Source organism: Callospermophilus lateralis, chromosome 4 (genome assembly GCF_048772815.1).
Source record: "Callospermophilus lateralis isolate mCalLat2 chromosome 4, mCalLat2.hap1, whole genome shotgun sequence".
Taxonomy (NCBI): domain Eukaryota; kingdom Metazoa; phylum Chordata; class Mammalia; order Rodentia; family Sciuridae; genus Callospermophilus; species Callospermophilus lateralis.
Window position 1 is genome coordinate 166068505 of NC_135308.1, and position 18530 is coordinate 166087034.

Below are 18530 nucleotides of genomic sequence, written 5' to 3' on the forward strand. Positions count from 1 at the left end.
ACTCCCACTGACAGAGAGTGTCCCAAGGTGCAGGGCAGATTCCTGACCGCGGCAACGTCCTTCAACTCTCACACCTACCAGGGTGGGCACACTGGCCCCTCTGATGCCCAGGGAAAAGATGTGCCAGACTTGCCGCTGGCCTTTTATCACACATGCCCATGCCGAAGAGGATGGCAAGTTCAAGGTCCGCCTCAAGTAAAAAGGGCTGATGGTGCAGCTCAGGGGCAGAGCCTCCTTGGGTTCAATCCCTAGCATAGCTGGGATCAGGATCACATCCTGATCTACAGACAGAAGGACAAAAGAAGAGTAGGTGTGGAATGAGACAGTCACAGCTACACAGGCCCAGGAGGGCCAAGAGATGCTGCAGATGTTCCTACAAAAATGTATTACTAAAGAACTACTAAAGATTCAGAGCATTCTAAAACTCCTGTTAAATGACCCCAGGTTTTGCCTAAAAACATTTTTAGACAAGACATCCAAAGCACAAGCAATCAAAGAGAAAAAAGAGCCACCATGGTAGTACACACCTATACTGCAAGCTACTGAGACGGATCACAAGTTTGAGGCCAGCCTCGGCAACTTAGCAAGACTCCACCTCCAAAAACTTAAATTAAAGGCTGCATAACTCAAGTGTAGAGCTCTTGAACAGCATACCCAAGGCCCTGGGTTCAATCCCCAGTACTAAAAGAAAAAATAGAGATGATAAAATTGGACCTCCTAAAAATTTAAAGACTGTTTTGCTTCAAAGGATACCATGAATAAAGTACTAAGGTAACCCACAGAATGAGAATAAACACTTGCAAATCATATATCTGATGGGAATCTAGTATCCAGAATAAAAAATTAATAGCTGGCCAGGCGCAATGGCACACGCCTGTAATCCCAGCGGTTCAGGAGGCTGAGGCAGGAGGATCTTGATTTCAAAGCCAGCCTCAGTAATGGCAAGGCGCTAAGCAACTCAATGACACCCTGTCTCTAAATAAAATACAAAATAGGTCAGGGTTGAGTGCCCCTGAGTCCAAACCCCAGTACCCCTCCCAGAAAAGAATCAATAACTGAACAGTACGTCAGATAACAAAATAAATAAATAAATAAAGGGGGCAGGGGATGTGAATGGACATTTGTCCAAAGAAAACACACACACACAGACAATAAGTAAGATGTTCCACGGTTTTAGCCATCAGGGAATTGTGAATCAAAGCCACAAATAACTATTGCTTCATATCACTGCATGGCTATCATCAAAAGACAAGGGAATGAGAATGTGCAGCAGTTCCTAAAAATGCTCAGCAGCATTACCATGTGACCCAGCAACTCCTCTCCTGGGAAGAGAAACGAAAACCCAGGTCCACACAAAAACCTGTACACAAATGTTTGATGCAGAGCTGCTCCTAAGTCACAAAGCAAAAACCCCAATATCCACCAAAAGATGAGTATTTTTTTTTTTAAAGAGAGAGAGAGAGAGAGAATTTTTTAATATTTATTTTTTAGTTTTCGGTGGACACAACATCTTTATTTTTTATTTTTATGTGGTGCTGAGGATCGAACCTAGTGCCCCACGCATGCCAGGCGAGCGCGCTACCGCTTGAGTCACATCCCCAGCCCAAGATGGGTATATTTTAAAAACGTAATTTATTGATACAATGGTACATTACTCAGCCACAAAAATGAAGGAAGTACTGATCCATGCTACCACTGATCCACGGATGGACCTTGAAAAAGTTCGCCCAAGAAGCCAACACAAAGGAGAAGCAGTACTGGTTCTGTTTACACAACACTGCCTGAAGAGGCATGCCACCAAGAGAATGGGGGGGGGGGGTCTTTTGGGGTTGATAAAAATGCTCTAAAATTGGTTAAGGTAAAAATAAATAAATAAATAAACAAATCCACTGAACTGTACACTTTAAATGGGTGAAAATTTATGTGAATTGTATCTCAGTAAAGTTGTTTAAAAGAAGTGATAAAACATTTCCACGGATGGGAGCAGTAAAAAGGGTGTGTGTAAGCAAACCTCACCTTCTAACACGGAAGGGCCACATGGGTCCCCAGGGCTATCTGGGGTTATTATTTTCACATATGGTCTACACGTTACTTGGTATATAATGAATGTTATCAGTTCTTACAATATACTAAAATCTACAGTACTAACAAACAAGTCTTTCAATCATTTGAAAAAAATAACATTAATGCATATTGACATACTTTGTATCATAAATTTGGGGGGTTTTTGTTAAGAGAAATAAAAGGGGGCCTTAATTTAAAAGGGTATCTATAAAATCTCCTTCCAATCAGCTCTCCATTGGCAATCCTAGTCTGAGATCAGATAAAAATGAGGAAAGCCCACCTCAACTGTCATTGTCACACTGTCCACAAAAATACTCCAAGACCCACAATGCCATCATATGTAAGTTTTTGTTGTTGTTGTTCTGTTTTTTGGGGGTTTTTTTTTTGTACCAGGGATTGAACTCAGGGACACTCAACCACTAAGTCTCATCCTCAGCCCTATTTTGTATTTTATTTAGAGACAGGGTCTCAATGAGTTGCTTAGGGCCTTGCTTTTGCTGAGGCTGGCTTTCAACTCATGATCCTCCTGCCTCAGCCTCCTGAGCCACTAGGATTACAGGCATGCACCACGGTACCTGGTTTTTGGGGGGGCTTTTTGTGGTGCTGGGGAATAAACCCAGGGCCTTGTGCTTGCAAGGCAAGCACTCTACCAACTGAGCTATATCCCTAGCCCCACCACAACTGGTTTATATGTAAATCTAAAAAAAAAAAATCTAAAAAAAAAATTGAGGGCTGGGGATACAGCTCAATTGGTAGAGGGCTAGTGTCACACACAAGGCCCTGGGTTTAATCCCAGCACCACCAAAAAAAAAACCCTATAGACACAAAATGCCCGTTTTAAAGAATACACTATACACTGAAGGAAGCTACCTAAAAACATATCTAACCGATTCTATTTTCTAAATATTTTTTAGTTGGCAATGGACCTTTATTTACTTATTTATTTATTTATTTGTGGTGCTGAGGGTTGAATCCAGGGCCTCACACATGCCAGGCAAGTACTCCACCACTGAGTCACAACCTCAGCCCCCTAACCTATTTTTTAGAGAACAAACCATGAACTTTCACTATGATGCTCAGGAAGTCCTACATGAGAGGTGAGGTAAGGCCACGCAGGCCAGGGTCCTGTCACAGGGACTCATCCAAAAGCACCAGCTGGCAGAGTGCCACCACTGCACAGAAAAGACCCAAGAGCAGACAAGGCTCTGTCAGGTAGAAGGGTGGCCTACCTCAACTGGGTGGCTTGGTGCAAGGCCACAACAGGGCAAGAGACAGGGTAGGACCCCAAAACCAGCAGGCCCAGCCATATGGCCGACAGCACCCAACTCACACCACCCTGAAGGACGAACCCGAAAGCCTTCTGACCCTACACCAAGTGAGAAAAGCCTGATCCACGTGGCTACACTAGTTACGATTTTAAGAGTCCACACACATTCATGGGTGAAATTACATGACTGAAACTTCTCCCTTCTCCACAACAGAAGGGGAGGACAGGTGAAAGAATCCTGACCAGGTACATGAACTTTTGAAGCTAAGCTGCAGAACCGGTGGGTTCTCTCTAAATATTTCCTTATCAAAATATACATATTTTTACAGACATCACTGAAAATAAGAAGCAAGCCAAGGGGACGAGAGGTCCAAGAACTAGTGCACACAGCCCAGGGCAAGACACACACCCAAGTCCCACCCAGGCCAGAGGAGGGGTGACAGGGCCAGTCTGTAACTAGCAACTCACACGCACAGTGAAAGAGTGTGGCCACTCTCCCACTCTGAATCCCACCTCAAGACAGCTCCTGCGGAGGGCGCCTTCTTCACACTGGGTTCTCCGGCTTCAGCCAGGTTGGCACCAAACAGCAGCCGCGAGGGGTCAGGCGCATGAAGACCTGAGGACAGAAGTCCAGGCCACAGTGTGTCCACACACTCACAAGAGCCTACCCAAACAGAGCGCTGCTGGGAGGGAGACCAGAAGACTGCAGGGTCCCAGCAGCCACACATGGTACTAGGGCCACACCGAGTACTTCAGAGGAGGCTCCACTGCTTCTCGTTTGAAAACTCCTTGGGCTGAACCATATTTTGACAAATAAAAATGTTTGTTTTGCTTTATTAGAGAGAGAGAGAGACACAGAGGGGCTGGGGCTGGGGTTGTGGCTTGCTGGTAGCAAACCTGCCTGGCATGTGTGAGGCACTGGGTTCAATTCTTAGCACCTCATCTAAATAAATAAAGGTCTAGCAACAACTAAAAACAAAAAAAGAGAGAGAGGGAGACAGAGAGAAAGAGAAAAGGAGGGAAGGAAGGAAACTCCTGGGTAAATATGAGAAGCCAAAGAAGAGACACCAAGAACCACCACTGCCCAGGCGTGGGCACAGCTCCAGGTGCACTCTCCAGAGCTCCCACTCCAAGCATCCTTTCTGGAAAGCAGAGTCCGACACTTTCTCCTTTCCTCCCTAACACCTCTGCGTGGTCGAACTTTATAGCAGATGCGACTCACAGGACAGTTCAGGTCAGAGTGGCAAGAGCCTTTCCCCTCACAGTATGGATACACAAAAATCACAGAATCATGAAAATGAGAGACAATGTCATTTAAAATATTATTTTATGCCCTCAAAGCCTGAAAAGCCCAGAATTTGCTTCTGGATGCAAATGCACAACATCACCGACAGACTCCCACCAACCCCACCACCCCACCCTGGCTACTGTAGCACACACCCAGTGGTCAAGGTCTCCTTGGAGGCAAGAGTCCAATTTTATTATCAATCTCACTGATGGGTGGCTACTGAGGCACAGCTGCTCCCGGGACCCTAGGCCTCCCCGCCACACCCACGTCTTGCTGTAGCAGGTGTCATGGAACCTCAGGCCTTCCCGGTACACACTGACATCAGCACAAAAGCTAAGAGAAGGCAAGGACCCTGGACTGGGAGGCTGGAGGGATGGACACTCATCTTCCTGTCCTCATGGGAAAAACCAAGCAGGAACCACCACCAACCCCCAGTCTGGGCCTACACAAACTAAGTCTCCCTGCAGACGTCTGATCATACTAGGTGGGCGCACACCCAGCACACACCACAGCATCCAGGCATGACTTAGCAAGCCACAGAAGATGCCAGACCAGCCCAAAACAAAAAGCATTCTTCAAGAACAGCATGGAAGAATGAAAGAAAATGAGGAAAAGCCGTGGGAGTGTCCCACTCCAAGGATGGAGGGTCACCAGTTTCAAGCAGCAACTGGCTTAGGACTGGGCCTAGACAGGAGGAGGGGGAGGCTAGTGGGACACCAGTGTCTTTCTCCAGCAACGGAATGCCTGGGGACCTGGGCCACATGAGGCGAACTCCTGGCACAGTGCAACCTGCAAGTGAGGGACACGCCCACACAGTGAAAGGACAGCAACGGGTAACTGCTGACTGCTGACTGGCTTTATTCTCCTTATTTTGCAATATTTTGGAAATTTTTTTAAAGATTTTTGTAAGTTAAAAGTTATTTCCAAATCAGAACTGAAAGCAAGGTCCTTGCTGCATTCCTTGGGGATCCAGAAGAAAGTGCCTCAGTGGCTCTACAACAAAGTCCATTGTCCTGCTGTTTTAACTACAAGCAAATTCAAGCATGCCAGTCCCACCTAGAAGGGACAGTGGCAGGACAGCAGCACTAACCTGCCCCCACTGTTAAAGAAAACCTCGAATAAATATTCGACCCCAACTCTGCCCAAACCAATTTACTATGGTTGAGAGTGACTAGAAATGGAAAGTCAGCCACTCTCGCCAAGTCCTCTCCACCTGGGATGCTTCAAAGAGGCCAGGCCCAGGCAGGAGAGGCCTGAGATACCAGGAGCAGAGCACAGTCGGCAGGTTTTGCTTCAAAAAGTAGGGGGATAGGGCTGGGGATGTGGCTCAAGTGATAGCGCGCTCGCCTGCCATGCGTGCGGCCTGGGTTCGATCCTCAGCACCACATACAAACAGAGATGTTGTGCCTGCCGAATACTAAAAAATAAATATTAAAAAAAAAAAAAAAAAAAAGTAGGGGGATACCTCAGAGAGCACAAGGGCAGTGCCAGGCCACACATCCTTCCAGTATCCAGAGCCGATCTGTTTGCGGATGTCCTGTCTCCCCTCTTAGGTGTGCCTCACTCCTCCAACCCAGGAGAGCCAGAGAAAGCACCAGAGCCAAGGAGGGCAGAAAGACGTCTACACCAGGCAGCAGGAGTCCTCAGGCTGCTTTAGCAGTGAACACTGGCCCTGAGCTCCACAAGGTACCTGGCGCCCGACCCTCGGCTTTTTCCTGTCAGTTGTTGCTATGGTGCTTCTCTCCCCACAGGGCTACTTCAGATACAAGTCACGCGCAAGGAACACTGCCACCTGCAGCCACAGGCGCCCACAGCCCATCCACAGGGGTGAACTCAGACAGCATTGCTCTCAGAGCCTCCAGGACAGGCCTTCCACCACCCATCCATGGCAGATGAAAAGTTACAGAATTTGGATGTTCTTTTGACATGACAGGCTACAACCTGATAACCCACTCTAGGTTGACACATTTTAAGTCAAAAATGCACTTAATGCACCTACCCTACCAAGCATCCTCGCTTAGCAACATAATACCCCGTGGATACCCACTGTCCACTCTCTGCGCACTGCCCAGCATCTCCAGAGTGTGTCACACTGCGTGAACACTAGCCAGGAAAAACAACAATCCAAAATTCAAAATGCTGTACTGAACAAGTTTCATTTTCACACACATTATTTTCAAAATATCGTAAATAAAACCATCATTAAGTCAGGCAGCATCAGTATAATAAAATTAACTGCCAGAAACATGAAGGGAAAACAAAATAAAACGCAAAACCCAAGCCAGTTTTTACAATTTATTGATTGATTTACTTATTTATTCTGGTGGTGCTGAGGGTTGAACCCAGGGCCTCACTCATGCTAGGCAAGCTCTCTACCACTGAGTTACATCCTCAGCCCCCAGAACTTTGTATGGTCACACTCAAAAAAGTGTGACATGCCCCTGATAATGAAGTGTCAACTAGGCACTCGTGCTTACTTCGGTCCTCATCTGGTGGCAGCAGGGCAGAGGGTGCCCACCAGCAGCAGCAGGGCCCCACCGTGAACACCACACACGAGGAACACCATCATCAGTTACCCAATAGCATGCCCACTACCCAGGCTTCTGCACTGGATAAACTAGGCACAACGATCCCAGTAGCTAAGGGTACCCACGACTGCATTCTGAGCCCAAGCGCGGATCAGAGCAGACATGAGCTACCTGGCTTCTCTTCTTCTGAAGAGAAAGAGTACCCCAGGCTCAACCCAAGCAGGAGTTACCAGGTTTGATGTTTTAAGGGACGCAGAGCTCATGACTCTAAAGGAACCTTACCTGACCCTTCTTTCCAGAACATTCCCTGACTTGTCCCATCTCCTATCCCATGAAACAGCATGAAATGGATGAGTGAGCAGAAAACAAATTCCACTGGAGAAGCAGAGGCAAATGACTCTCTGAACAAGCATCAAACAAGGTGCAGCAGCGCACCCCTGTAATTCCAGCAGCTTGGGAGGCTGAAGAAGGATCTAGAGTTCAAAGCCAGCCTCAGTAATTTAGAACCTAGTAATACCGTCTCTAAATAAAATATAAAAAGGGCTAGGGATGTGGCTTCGTGGTTAAGCACCCCTAGGTTCATTCCCCAGTACCCAAAACAAAATCATCAAAATGTGATTTTTCTTAGGAAAAAAGTAAAGGAAAAAAGGAATTTTGTCTTCTAATTTAGACTCTCCTTCTTCTGTCTTACCCAATTTTAAATATAGTCACAAAGAGCATAAGATTTCAGTCACTGGGGACCACACATAAGAAGATAGTTCCATAAAAGTATGACAGACTGGAAATTCCGATGACCAGTCCCCTCATAGTATGGTCACTTTTTTTTTTTTCCTGAAGACAGGGTCTCACTATGTTGCTCAGACTGGCCTAGAATCCGTGCTCTCAAGCAACCCTCCTGCCTCATCCTCCCCAGTAGATGAGACCACAGGGATGTGCCACCACATCCACCATCAATATAATGTCTGTGAGGACACTGGTGTAAAGAACCTGCTGCACTGCTTGTTACAGTACAGCAAATATAGGCATGCACAGTACATAGTACTTGACCATGAAAATCAGCAACGTCAGTGGCTGGTGTATTTACTAAACTATATTTTTAACGATTGTTTTGGAGTAAATTCTTGTTACAAAAAAAAGTTTATAGTAAAATAGAATGCATCAGCTGCAGCCTCTCATATCTCATTTACCACGTGACTGACCCAAACCATCCAGGCTTCTGATGGTAGAACAAGGACAGGATCACTACTGACACATATTTCTCAGATGGCACCGCCACTTAGTGGCACATACCTATTCTTGTTTCTGTGTTGGAAACCTTTTCTTAGAAGAAGATGAGGAAGGAGCTGAGGACATAGCTCAGTTGGTAGAGTGCTTGCCTCACATGCACAAGGCCCTGGGTTCAATCCCTAGCATCACCAAAAAAAAAAAAAAAAAAAAAAAAAAAAAGTGAGGAAGACACAGAAACAAGGGAGCATGACTCTTGAGATACTGCCACAATTGTTCCAAAACCTCTGCAGCTGCCCACCAGGCTTGAAGGCTGAGACCCTGCAGGCATAACAATAAGAAACCCACAATGTCCAATCAGAGCAGAAGACAGTACATCCTCACACAGAGAAAGCCAAGCAGCTCGACAGCTGGGCTGGGGCAGGTGCCACCAGAGAGCTCCAAATGAGTCATCTGGGCAGCCACTGATGAAAACAGCCCCTGTAGCACCAACTCCAGAGGAAGTTCCCAAATGGGTAGGCAAAACCAGGAATATCTTTATGATGTTCACAATCTATAGCTTAAGAGAAATAAAATGCAATCTTTGTGATATAGAAATGCTAAACATTAGAAAATTATATAAGGAAGATACTTTCTCTAAAATCTCTAAACAACCACTTCAATGGATCAGGCCTGTGTCCTCCTTCCATGTGATGGGTCTTCTGAGCTGATCTGGACACGTGCTCTGGACCCAGAGGCCAAAGGAAATGCAAAGCCTGAACAACTGCACATGGAACCCCAACCAAGGGTGCAAAAACACCAAAAGCAGAATCTCGGGCTTAAGAAGGGCCACCAGATCTGCTGCAAACTCAGCCATGGGCAGCAGCCAGCAAACCTCAGTCTCCAACAACACCCATCACAGTGCTCAGGGCCTGCCCTTCACATCTTGCAAGGTGGGTTGAACATCTGATACAGCAGAGCACAGGAAGTGGGAACCTGTCCCAGGGGGCAAGGTAGCCTGAAACACCAGCATCTCTGGGAGACCTGGCACTCAGACAGTAAGGCCTCAAACACACTTGCTCAGGTGTGCCTTTCTGTCTCTGCTCAAAGCTGGATGTTTCTTTCTAAACTTGGTGAAGGAAGGAAGGAAGGAAGGAAGGAAGGAAGGACAGACATCACCCAGACTGCAAAGCCACACCATCTATTCTGAAATATTCAGATCCAAAGCAGCCCTGGCCACTACGGCCAGGAGTGCCCACATCCTTCCCCTTGCCAATGCTTTCTCCTGCCCACAGCCCTGCCCACCTGATGGGCTCTGCTGTCCCAAAACCTAAACAATGGGAACCACAGGACTGGGATGTGAAATGCCAACAGGCCCTGCCCTCACAGAGAAAGGAGCACTGCTAGTTTTTCCCTTTTGGAGATTGCATTTTTGTTTCACTTCAATTTTGGTTAAGCTGAAATTTTTAGGCCTCTTAAAAAAAGGCTCTTGATACATTCCCATCATTTCTGATCACAAGTAGGAATCCCAGTTAAAGTCTTTCAGGTCAGGCTGACTGATCTGTAAAGACAGGCACCTTGGTTTTGACAGGGGTCTTCTCTGAAGGAGAGGGACTGTAAACACATTTTACTCACTTTGAACTTACAATTCTGTAATGACTATGTACAGCTCTGTGATAAAAAACCATTTGGGGAAAAGGTCAGTGAAATAATACAACATTTACAGAAATTATTTTCAAACTCTTAACTGCTAATACAAAGTTAGTCTTCATTCCTATTAGGGTGAAACCTGTTTTCTAAGTGGAAGACTCCAGCACACCCCTAGCCCAGCCAGTGAGCTAGCTTGCTGTACACCTGCGGCACATTAATCACAGTGTACTGATAGGCATGAATAACTTCAAACCACTACAAACCTTGGGAAATAACACATAAGGCTAACAACATTCAATGTCAAAAACACTTAGTAATAAAAATATCCTGCATGTCTATCTTCCACTCATTCGCAGAAAAGTACAATTTTATTAATGCATGTGCTCCATCTGAAAACAAAGCAGTTTGCAAGAAGACACCATAAAAGCACCTGAAGGAGCAACTTTCCTCTGCACCTCACTGTCTCTAGGCATTACCAACCTGACCAGACTGTTCGGAAGACCACACCCTACACAGAAGCTGTGTCACTTCCTCAAAGTCCAGGAAGTGTTCACGTGGGTCCAAAAGGAGCCAGGTTCACCTGGAAAAGGAGTGCTTTCTTGTCACTCACAGGCTCCAGTGTAAAACTCATCCACTCACTTACCTTATATTCGCAGGCAAAAAGCCTTTTTTTGTTTTTTTGGCAGTACCAAAAGACTGGACTCTGGGCCCCTCACATGCTAGGCAAGCACTCAACAACTGAGCTACAGCATCAATCCCCCCCAGCCTTTTTTTAATTTATTTATTTTATATGTTTATTTTTTAACGTGGTGCTGAGCATCAACCCAGGGCCTCGCACGTGCTAGGCAAGCGCTCTACCACTGAGCCACAACCCCAGCCCACCCAAATACTTTTCTTAAATTTTATTCTATTTTGAGATAAGATCTCACTAAGTTGCCCAGGCTGGCCTTGAACTCATGATCCTACTACCTCAGCACCCTGAGTAGCTGGCATTACAGGGGTGGCCTCAGGCCCACTGGCAAAGAGCATTTTTCAAGATAAGGGAACAAACAGAGCAAGTCAGTAACAACAAGAACACGTCAAGAAGATACAAGTGTGAGATGGAGACAGACCAAGACATATACAGGAGGATCCGAAACCACCCCTGGGTCACATAAAACAGGGCTGGGCTAGATTCCAACCACCAGGAACCAACACCAATCAGAGAGCACTTCTATGGATCAAGCAATGTTTGCACTACTAAAGAAACTATCTGCCGGCTATGGAGGTGCACACTTGTAAACCCAGAGGTTCAGGAGGCTGAGGCAGGAGGTTCAAGCCAGCTTTAACATTTAGTGTCACCCTAAGCAATTTAGTAAAATCATCTCAAAATTTAAAAAAACAAAAGGTCTGGAAATACGATTCAGTAGTTAAGCCCCTTGGGTTAACCACCCAAACCGAAAGAAAAAAAAAAAAAATGAAAGAAAGAAATTATCAGAAAAAATGTCCTGCCACAAAGCAGGACAGCGGGACAGAGAAGACCATCTCCTTCCCACAGCTATCACTCTCAACATAAATCCCATTCTAATCTCCACTTCAGGGGCTGCCTTATTGATCAGTTTCACTTTTCCAACCAATTGTGGGATGGCAGCCACCATGAGGCAGAGATCTTGATGCAGTGAACACTAGTGTGGCCATCGTTACCATGACCGCATCTGGCTTATTCTGCAGACCAGTTAGGCACTAAGGAAACTGCAAATCCTCCGCAAGTCTTTTACAATACCACTGCCCCCGAAAGTGAGTGCAAGGCACTTTAGCTGACTACTACAAAGTGGGAAGGCCATCTGGCAGGGCTCTCGGCAGGCGTGAACCCACGTCCCCCTCAGGTACTCAGGTCCCCCACTCCAGGCTTACTCTTCACCCAGTGTTCAAACGCGCTTACCTCTGGGGGGGAATATATGGGGCGCACACAGTCGGCATGACTGCACAGGGCTCAGCCAGCGCTTTCTTAGCCTTTTTTGCTTTCTTCCTGACTTTGGACGTGGACCTGACCGTTTTGACTGAGCTCTCTTTACGACAGACGCCATTTTTCATTTCAACATCCCCGTAAATGTTCAGAGGCCTCCGTGTGCAACCAGGAGGCGTGTGGACGTCACAGTAAGCGGTCTTTCTGACTGAGAAGGTGGTGCTACCACCAGTCAGTTCCTTCACAGGCTCCATTTTCATATATAGGCCAGCCTTCTGGGCACATGTCACGTGGAATGCTGTGTAGCAGTTTGCTTTGTGGCACTGGATACAGGCGCCCACGCCCTTCTGCTTACAGAGGTAGCACGTCAATTTCCACCGGGCCGGAGGGATGTTCCTCACACCGTCGATGGGTTCGATGAACACCGTGTTGGCAAAGCCAACCTCTGGGATCCACAGGGCACACACCACATGGCCCCAGCGGTCGTCGTCCGTCTTTTTGAAGGCACCGCCCTTGTTGGGGCACAGCACACAGTCCGCGGGACGGGACCGGGACTGCAGGCAATGGCGGCAGAGCCACTGGCCCTCAGGGATATAGGGCACGCCATAGCACTCCTGGTGCACGGCCAGGTTGCACATATCACAGAAGAGGATCACATTGCTGTTCTGACACTCCCCATCCATGCAGATGCAGCATACAGCATCCTCATCAATCAGGGACTGCTGCTCCCCCTGCTTCTGGTTCTCGCAGTATGACTCCTTCTCAAAGCGGTCCATCAGGAACTCAAACATGTTCTGCGACACAGCAGAGACACAATCACCCTTCCGCTTCTCATTGATGATCTCCAGCCAGGCGTAGTCCTCCTCATCCATGTCATACTCCACCTCATTGTCCAGCTCCTCAGCCGACTTCTCGATGAATTTGTAGTACATGGGGGGCCTCCTGGGCGCAGATGGAGGGCTGTACTCCACAATCCGAACCTTGGGCTCAGGAAGGGCACTGGCTGAGGCTGGTGTGCCATGGGTGCTAGGAAGGGCTTCATTTTTCTTTTTGACTCTGTTGTTTTTGTGACGCTTAGTTCTTAAGCAAACAGGTGGCCTCTCGCTATTTTCTTTATTGCTGTTGCATTCACTCATTTCTTGAGCAGTGAGGTCATCTTCCAATATGATCTCCAGGGGATCAAAAATACTGATCCGATGCAAGCGCCCTTCAATCTCTATCTCAACCATCCTTTGAGCTTGAGCGTACGTCAACGTTTCTCGGGTGGGAGAGTGTTTAACACTGCATGGGGAGGAAGGATGCCTCGCTGCAGAGCCTCGATGACATCGTCCTTTCCTCCTCATTTGGCAATAATTACCTGAAATAGAATCAAAGGAAAAGTTAATTCCATGTAGAGTGACAAGAGACTGGAGAAAAGCACACAAGTATGCAGAGGGCAACGCCCCCAAAGTGAACTCACAGTTAACACACTTCTGAAGTTTCCCAACTCCTACTCCTAGGAGTCATGACTAACTTCAAGAGTGTCCCAGGACTGGAAATGGCAGCAGGCGGAGAGGCAGTACAGGACAGCAAGGGCCCTGGTCCCCACCACTCAGCCAGTTACCTGTTTAGACCAAGCCAAAAGTAACCCAGAGAACAGCAACAAGCACTGCAGAGCAGCCCAGGATTCAGCCCACAAATGCAGGAGTGTCATTCTGGTGTACAGACAACCCACTGGGGAAACCCATGCACAGAGCTTGAGCCCACCAGGCTCAGAGTCTGTGGCTACAAGGTAGATTTGTTCAGTGGCTACCTGGTCCTAACAAAGGCCCCTATAAACTCCTCTCTCCACTGCTGCCCAGCAGAGTGCCCCTGTGAGCCCATAGTCCTCACAGCACCTGCACTGGGAGCCAGAAGCTTCTGTTCATGTCCCAACAATGTAAGCCTGTCCATCCTCTCCACAAAAACGTCCTCCACACACACACACACACCCAGACCAGGGCCACCAGCCACAGCAGGACCCAAAAGAACCCTATACTGGCCTGTGGGGACATCACCACCTCTGGGTGGCCCCATGCAGTTTCTGCAGGCAGTGCCATTCTGCCCCTTCCCCTCAGGGTGACTTTTCAGCCATGGCTTGACCACTACACTAGACCTTCTCTTTCTTTTTTTTTTTTTTTTTCAAATAAACCCAGTTATGTACAACATGCCAAAGTGCATCTGTTCTTCCTGACACATTTGCAAATAAGATGCTCAGCTCCTGCTCCACAGCAAGAGTGGACCCTCCCAAACCCCATGCTGCCAAAAGCCGCACACTGCCTACACACACTATGAGGGTCCCCATTGCTGGCTCAGGTGGCCATGTTCTGGCCACAGAAGTTTATTAGAATCTGCTCTTTTCGTTATTAGCCTATACCTCCACCTTGTTGTGGTGGAGACTTCTACTGTTTAAAAGTCACCGACTGCATCTATTTCCAGTTCTCCCCAGTATGGCTTGATGTCTAGGCACCTCATGTGAAGACATGCCAACCACAGACCTCTGCCTGCCCCACAAGGCAGCACCTTGGGCAACAATGACAAGGACTGCTCAGACTCCTTCCCCCCACACACAACCACGAGTTAATAACAGGGAACAGAATGACTTTTGAGTGACTGACTCACAAGTACTTCAAGATGAAGCCCACATCAGCAAAGCCCAGCATCAGGTACCTGAGAGAGTGTGAAGTCACAGCTTCAGTGATCTAGCTGATCTTCAGGAAATCCCCTCAAAGAACAGACTTCACTTTCTAAGGCCAAAAAGGAAATTCCAGCAAATCCTAAATGCACTTTTAAAGACAGACCCTTCGGGTTGCAAAAACCTGCATTTTATATAGAAATCAGATAGTAACTTCCTAGAGAGGACATCAAAGACTGGTCAGTCAAATCCTGAGTCACCTGTATCTGAGGGGGCCTCCAGATGCAAATTCAAACCTGGATTCCCAAACAGCTGCCACAAAGCCACGCCAGCAGCCCATGCCATGGCTTTTGAGGCGAGCTGGATGCTGCACCCAGGGTCAGCCTAATGTGTCATCACTGAGGTGAGGCAGAAGCAACAGCTGGTCACTCACCAGATTAAAGAAAATGTGTAATTTTCTCCTCTACAACAAAGTACCAAGTGGCTCTAACTGCAAGCAGCCCTTCAACCCGACCCTCCACGCTCCCAGCAGCTCCGTGGTCCCAAAGCGCCACCGTGACCAGAGAAGCAGAGAAGAGCGGGCACTGGAGCACCGTCCACAGTGGCCGCGACCTCATCTGCCTCTTCACTTCCCAGGCCCCCGGCTGAGCCTGGCCGGCACCCGAGCCCTCCGGGCACTCCGCAGGGCCGCGACCGCCCGCGACCCGCCCCCGACGAGCGCCGCTGCCGAGGCCCCGCGCGGCCCAACCGGCGGGAGGCCACTGCGCGGGCGTTTCCTGCGGGCCCGGAGCGGCCGCGGGCCTCCGCCACAGGGCGCCCCTCGGGCGAGGCGCCGGCCGGCGTGGGCGCGCCACTCGGCAGGTCACGCCCAGCGTCCCCGGCCGCGGACACCGGCGCGGGCCGCCCGGGCTCCCCGCGAAGCTACGGGCCCACAAAGGCCGCGCGTCGCGCCGGCTACCCGCGCAGCGGCGCCGGGCCTCCCCCGCGGGCCGGCTGGACAGAGGGGGCTGCCTCGGCCGGCGCCGACCGCGCACAGGGGCCCGGCCCGGCGGTTACATAATGGGCCGGCGAGGCGCGGGCCGGGCGGACGTGGGCAGCGCCCGGGACCCGCCGCCTCCCGCCCCGGCCCCGCCCGCCCGCCCGCCGCCCCGCCGCGGCCTCCTCTGCTTCCCGGGCCGCCGCCCGCCTACCCGGCCTCCCGGTCCCGATCCCGGCCTCCGCGGCGGCCCGGCCCCCGGGCCCGATCCCGGCCTCCCCCGCCCGGCCTCCCCCGCCCGGCCGCCCGCGGACAATGCGGAGCCGCCGTCGTCGCCGCCGCCAAACATGGCGCCGGCAGCGCCGCCCGGGAGGCCGGAGGCGGGCGCCGCGGGGCCGGGACGCCGCCGCCACTCACCTTCTGGGCGCCGCGGCCGCGGGAGCCCGGCGGGCGGGCGGGCGCGGGGGCCGGCGCGGCCGAGGCGGCGCTAATGGCGCCGCGGCTGCTCCGCCAACGGCCGCGCTGCGGGCCCCGCCGGGCTCCGGGGCGCGCTCGGCCGCGGCGGCTCCGGGCCCGCAGGGCGCCGCGGCTCGGGGGTGGGGCGCCGGCGGCAGCGGGCTCGGGGCCGCCGGAGCGGCGCGGGCGCGGGCGCGGGCGCGGGCGCGGGGCTGCTCGGACGCCGGCCGGACCGCCGCTCGCTCCCCAGCGAAGCAAACAATGCGGCGAGCGCTCCGCCCGGCGCGCTGCGTGCGAGACGCGCCCCGCCCGCCGCCGCCATGACGCGCGCCGGGCTGCCGCCGCGGGGGAGGGGCGGGGCGGGAGGAGCGGAGGCGCGGCCGCGCGGAAGGGGACCGAGGGGACGGCGGGGTGAGGGGCTGCGGGACCTGAGGGGGACGGGGGACGTGAGGGGACCTCAGGGGGACCTGAGAGGGACAGGGGGACCTGAGGGAACCTCAGGGGGCCTGAGAGGGACAGGGGGACCTGAGGGACTCAAGAGGACCTAAGGAGGCCAAGGGACCTGAGGGACCCCAGAGGACCTGAGGGGGATAAGGAGGTCGGGAGGGCTTGAGGGGGCCAGGGGACCTGAGGGGGCGGGCCAGGGGCACCTGAGGTGGATGAGGGGACCTGAGTAGACCTGAGGGGACCTGAAGTGGCTGAGGGGACCTGAGGGGGCTGAGATGGCTGCAGGGGCTGCGGGTGGATGGAGCACAGGGTCCTGGGGGACCAGGAGGCTGATCCCAAAGAGCTGGGGGTCCTCACAGTGTGGGGTGACCAGAAGGGGGTTCCTGAGAGGTGGAGCAATTTCCTGAGAATGCAAGGTGACTGGTGATTCCTATGGAAGGGACTAAGCGGGCACCAGAAGTCAGGGTCCCCAGCAAGCTGCTGAGGGGTGAAGCCCAAGAGGGGTATATTCCACCTGGAGGCCTCAGGGTTAGGGAGGTGGCTCTGAGGGAAGAGGGGGCCTAGGAAGTGGGATCCCTGTGGGAGGGTCATCAAATCCCTGGGAGTGTGTCCTTCAGTGGTGGCAGTAACCAGGACTTGGGGCAAGGGAGGCTGGACTAGGAGTGGAGGAGCACTGGATGGGTGGGCAGGGTGCTCCAGCCCAGACCTCCCTTGAGAGTGTTGCACACCAGGTTCCAGGTATATGACCCCCACCTGGGGTTTGGTAAGCCCACTGAAGATGTCCGGAAACAGCCCCTGTGGGCAGCTAGGAGACCTGCACCTTGGTCTTCAACTGGCTGCTGCTACTTTGGCCTAAACTCTTAAATTAATTCAGTAGTTTTATTGGTGACTTTCATTCTAAGATTAAGTCCCAAAATGTTTCAAAATGAGAGAGAAACCTAGATGGTTCTTCGGTTTCTTTCAAGGATTGATTTGTGATTGGTACAGATGGTGTTGAAGGAGCTCCTAGCAGGGTGGGGAGCCCTATCTGTGGTATTAGGGCAAGCCCCTCAGAAAGAGGGTCTGTCTACCCCAGGACAGAGGTTGGGTCATTCTGAGCCAGAGAGACCTCCCTCCACATGGTAGGCAGGTCAGGACCACTGCTCAGGATGCTCCACCAACAGCCTTATAGAGCAGGGTCGCCTTGTTCACCTAAGCAATCCAGGTGGGAGCTGGAGCCCCACAGTCCTGTGGCTGGCCAGCACTCCTGCCCCACTGCACCCAAAGTACAGATCCAGAAGTAAAGACATAGCACCACAGCCAGGGTCACCCAGTGATCAGTCCTGAGCAAAGTCCCACCTTCCTATCCATAAGGAAAAGGTTTCTCTGGCTCAGAAGGACCAGAAACTGGAAATCCCTCCAAACACAAAATTCAGCTGTGGTGGAAGCAGGCCCAGCCATGGGGCCCTGACCATGGTGCAGCACCCAACCAGGAACTGCAAACACTGTCTCTGCTCCACAGGTGTCTGCTTATATGAGACTAAATGTGCCAGGGAGATGGAGGTAAGTGCACTAGGCCTGCACCTTTCTTCCTTCCACCTTGGGGAGAACAGATCCAAACCAACAAGCTAGAGAATCTCCCATGACACAAGGGAAAATGGGACAGTCTCATGACAACCTGAAAAGACAGGAAACCTTTCTTCACAAAACAGGAGATAGAGACAAGGTGAGGCTTCTCAGACAAAAGAGTGATGTTCCAAAGGAGTGAAGAAAAAAAGTCACACACACTGACCTGTCAGAGTGACATTCTAAAATTCCAAGGACAAAGACACCAGCTTAAGAAGCCTTCAGAAAAGAGGATCTTCTTTAGAATTAATCAGACACTGTATGGAAGAGGAATTGTCAAGATTTTAATAGAATTGAACTTAAGAGTTCTACACAGTAAAACAGCAAGACAGACATTCACAGCCCATAAATATCCAAGTTTACTACAACACATCTCTAAAAAAGTACTAAGAGAATACAATACCTGTTTTACTCAGCTTTTCACCCTGTGACCAAAGACCTAACAGGA

General features: G+C 50.6%; 1 protein-coding gene across 6 annotated transcripts in view; it reads right to left on the reverse strand.

Moving 5' to 3' along the window:
• The window catches only part of Brd1 (bromodomain containing 1), a 54214-nt gene extending 38169 nt beyond the window's left edge, over positions 1–16045 (reverse strand). For 4 of the 6 annotated variants that reach the window (XR_013091269.1, XM_076855502.1, XM_076855501.1 and 1 more), the window contains exons 1-2: positions 15992–16045; positions 11922–13302 (exon numbers count right to left, since the gene is read on the reverse strand). Coding sequence is in view for 4 of the 6 variants with exons in the window: in XM_076855502.1 (XP_076711617.1) it covers positions 11922–13288 (1367 nt within the window). In the remaining 2 variants the exon portion in view is untranslated. Of the gene's footprint in view, positions 1–11921; positions 13303–13404; positions 13482–15991 lie in introns of those variants that run through there. The other 2 variants (XM_076855500.1, XM_076855503.1) reach the window with 2 other exon arrangements.
• Positions 16046–18530: the final 2485 nt, after the last annotated feature.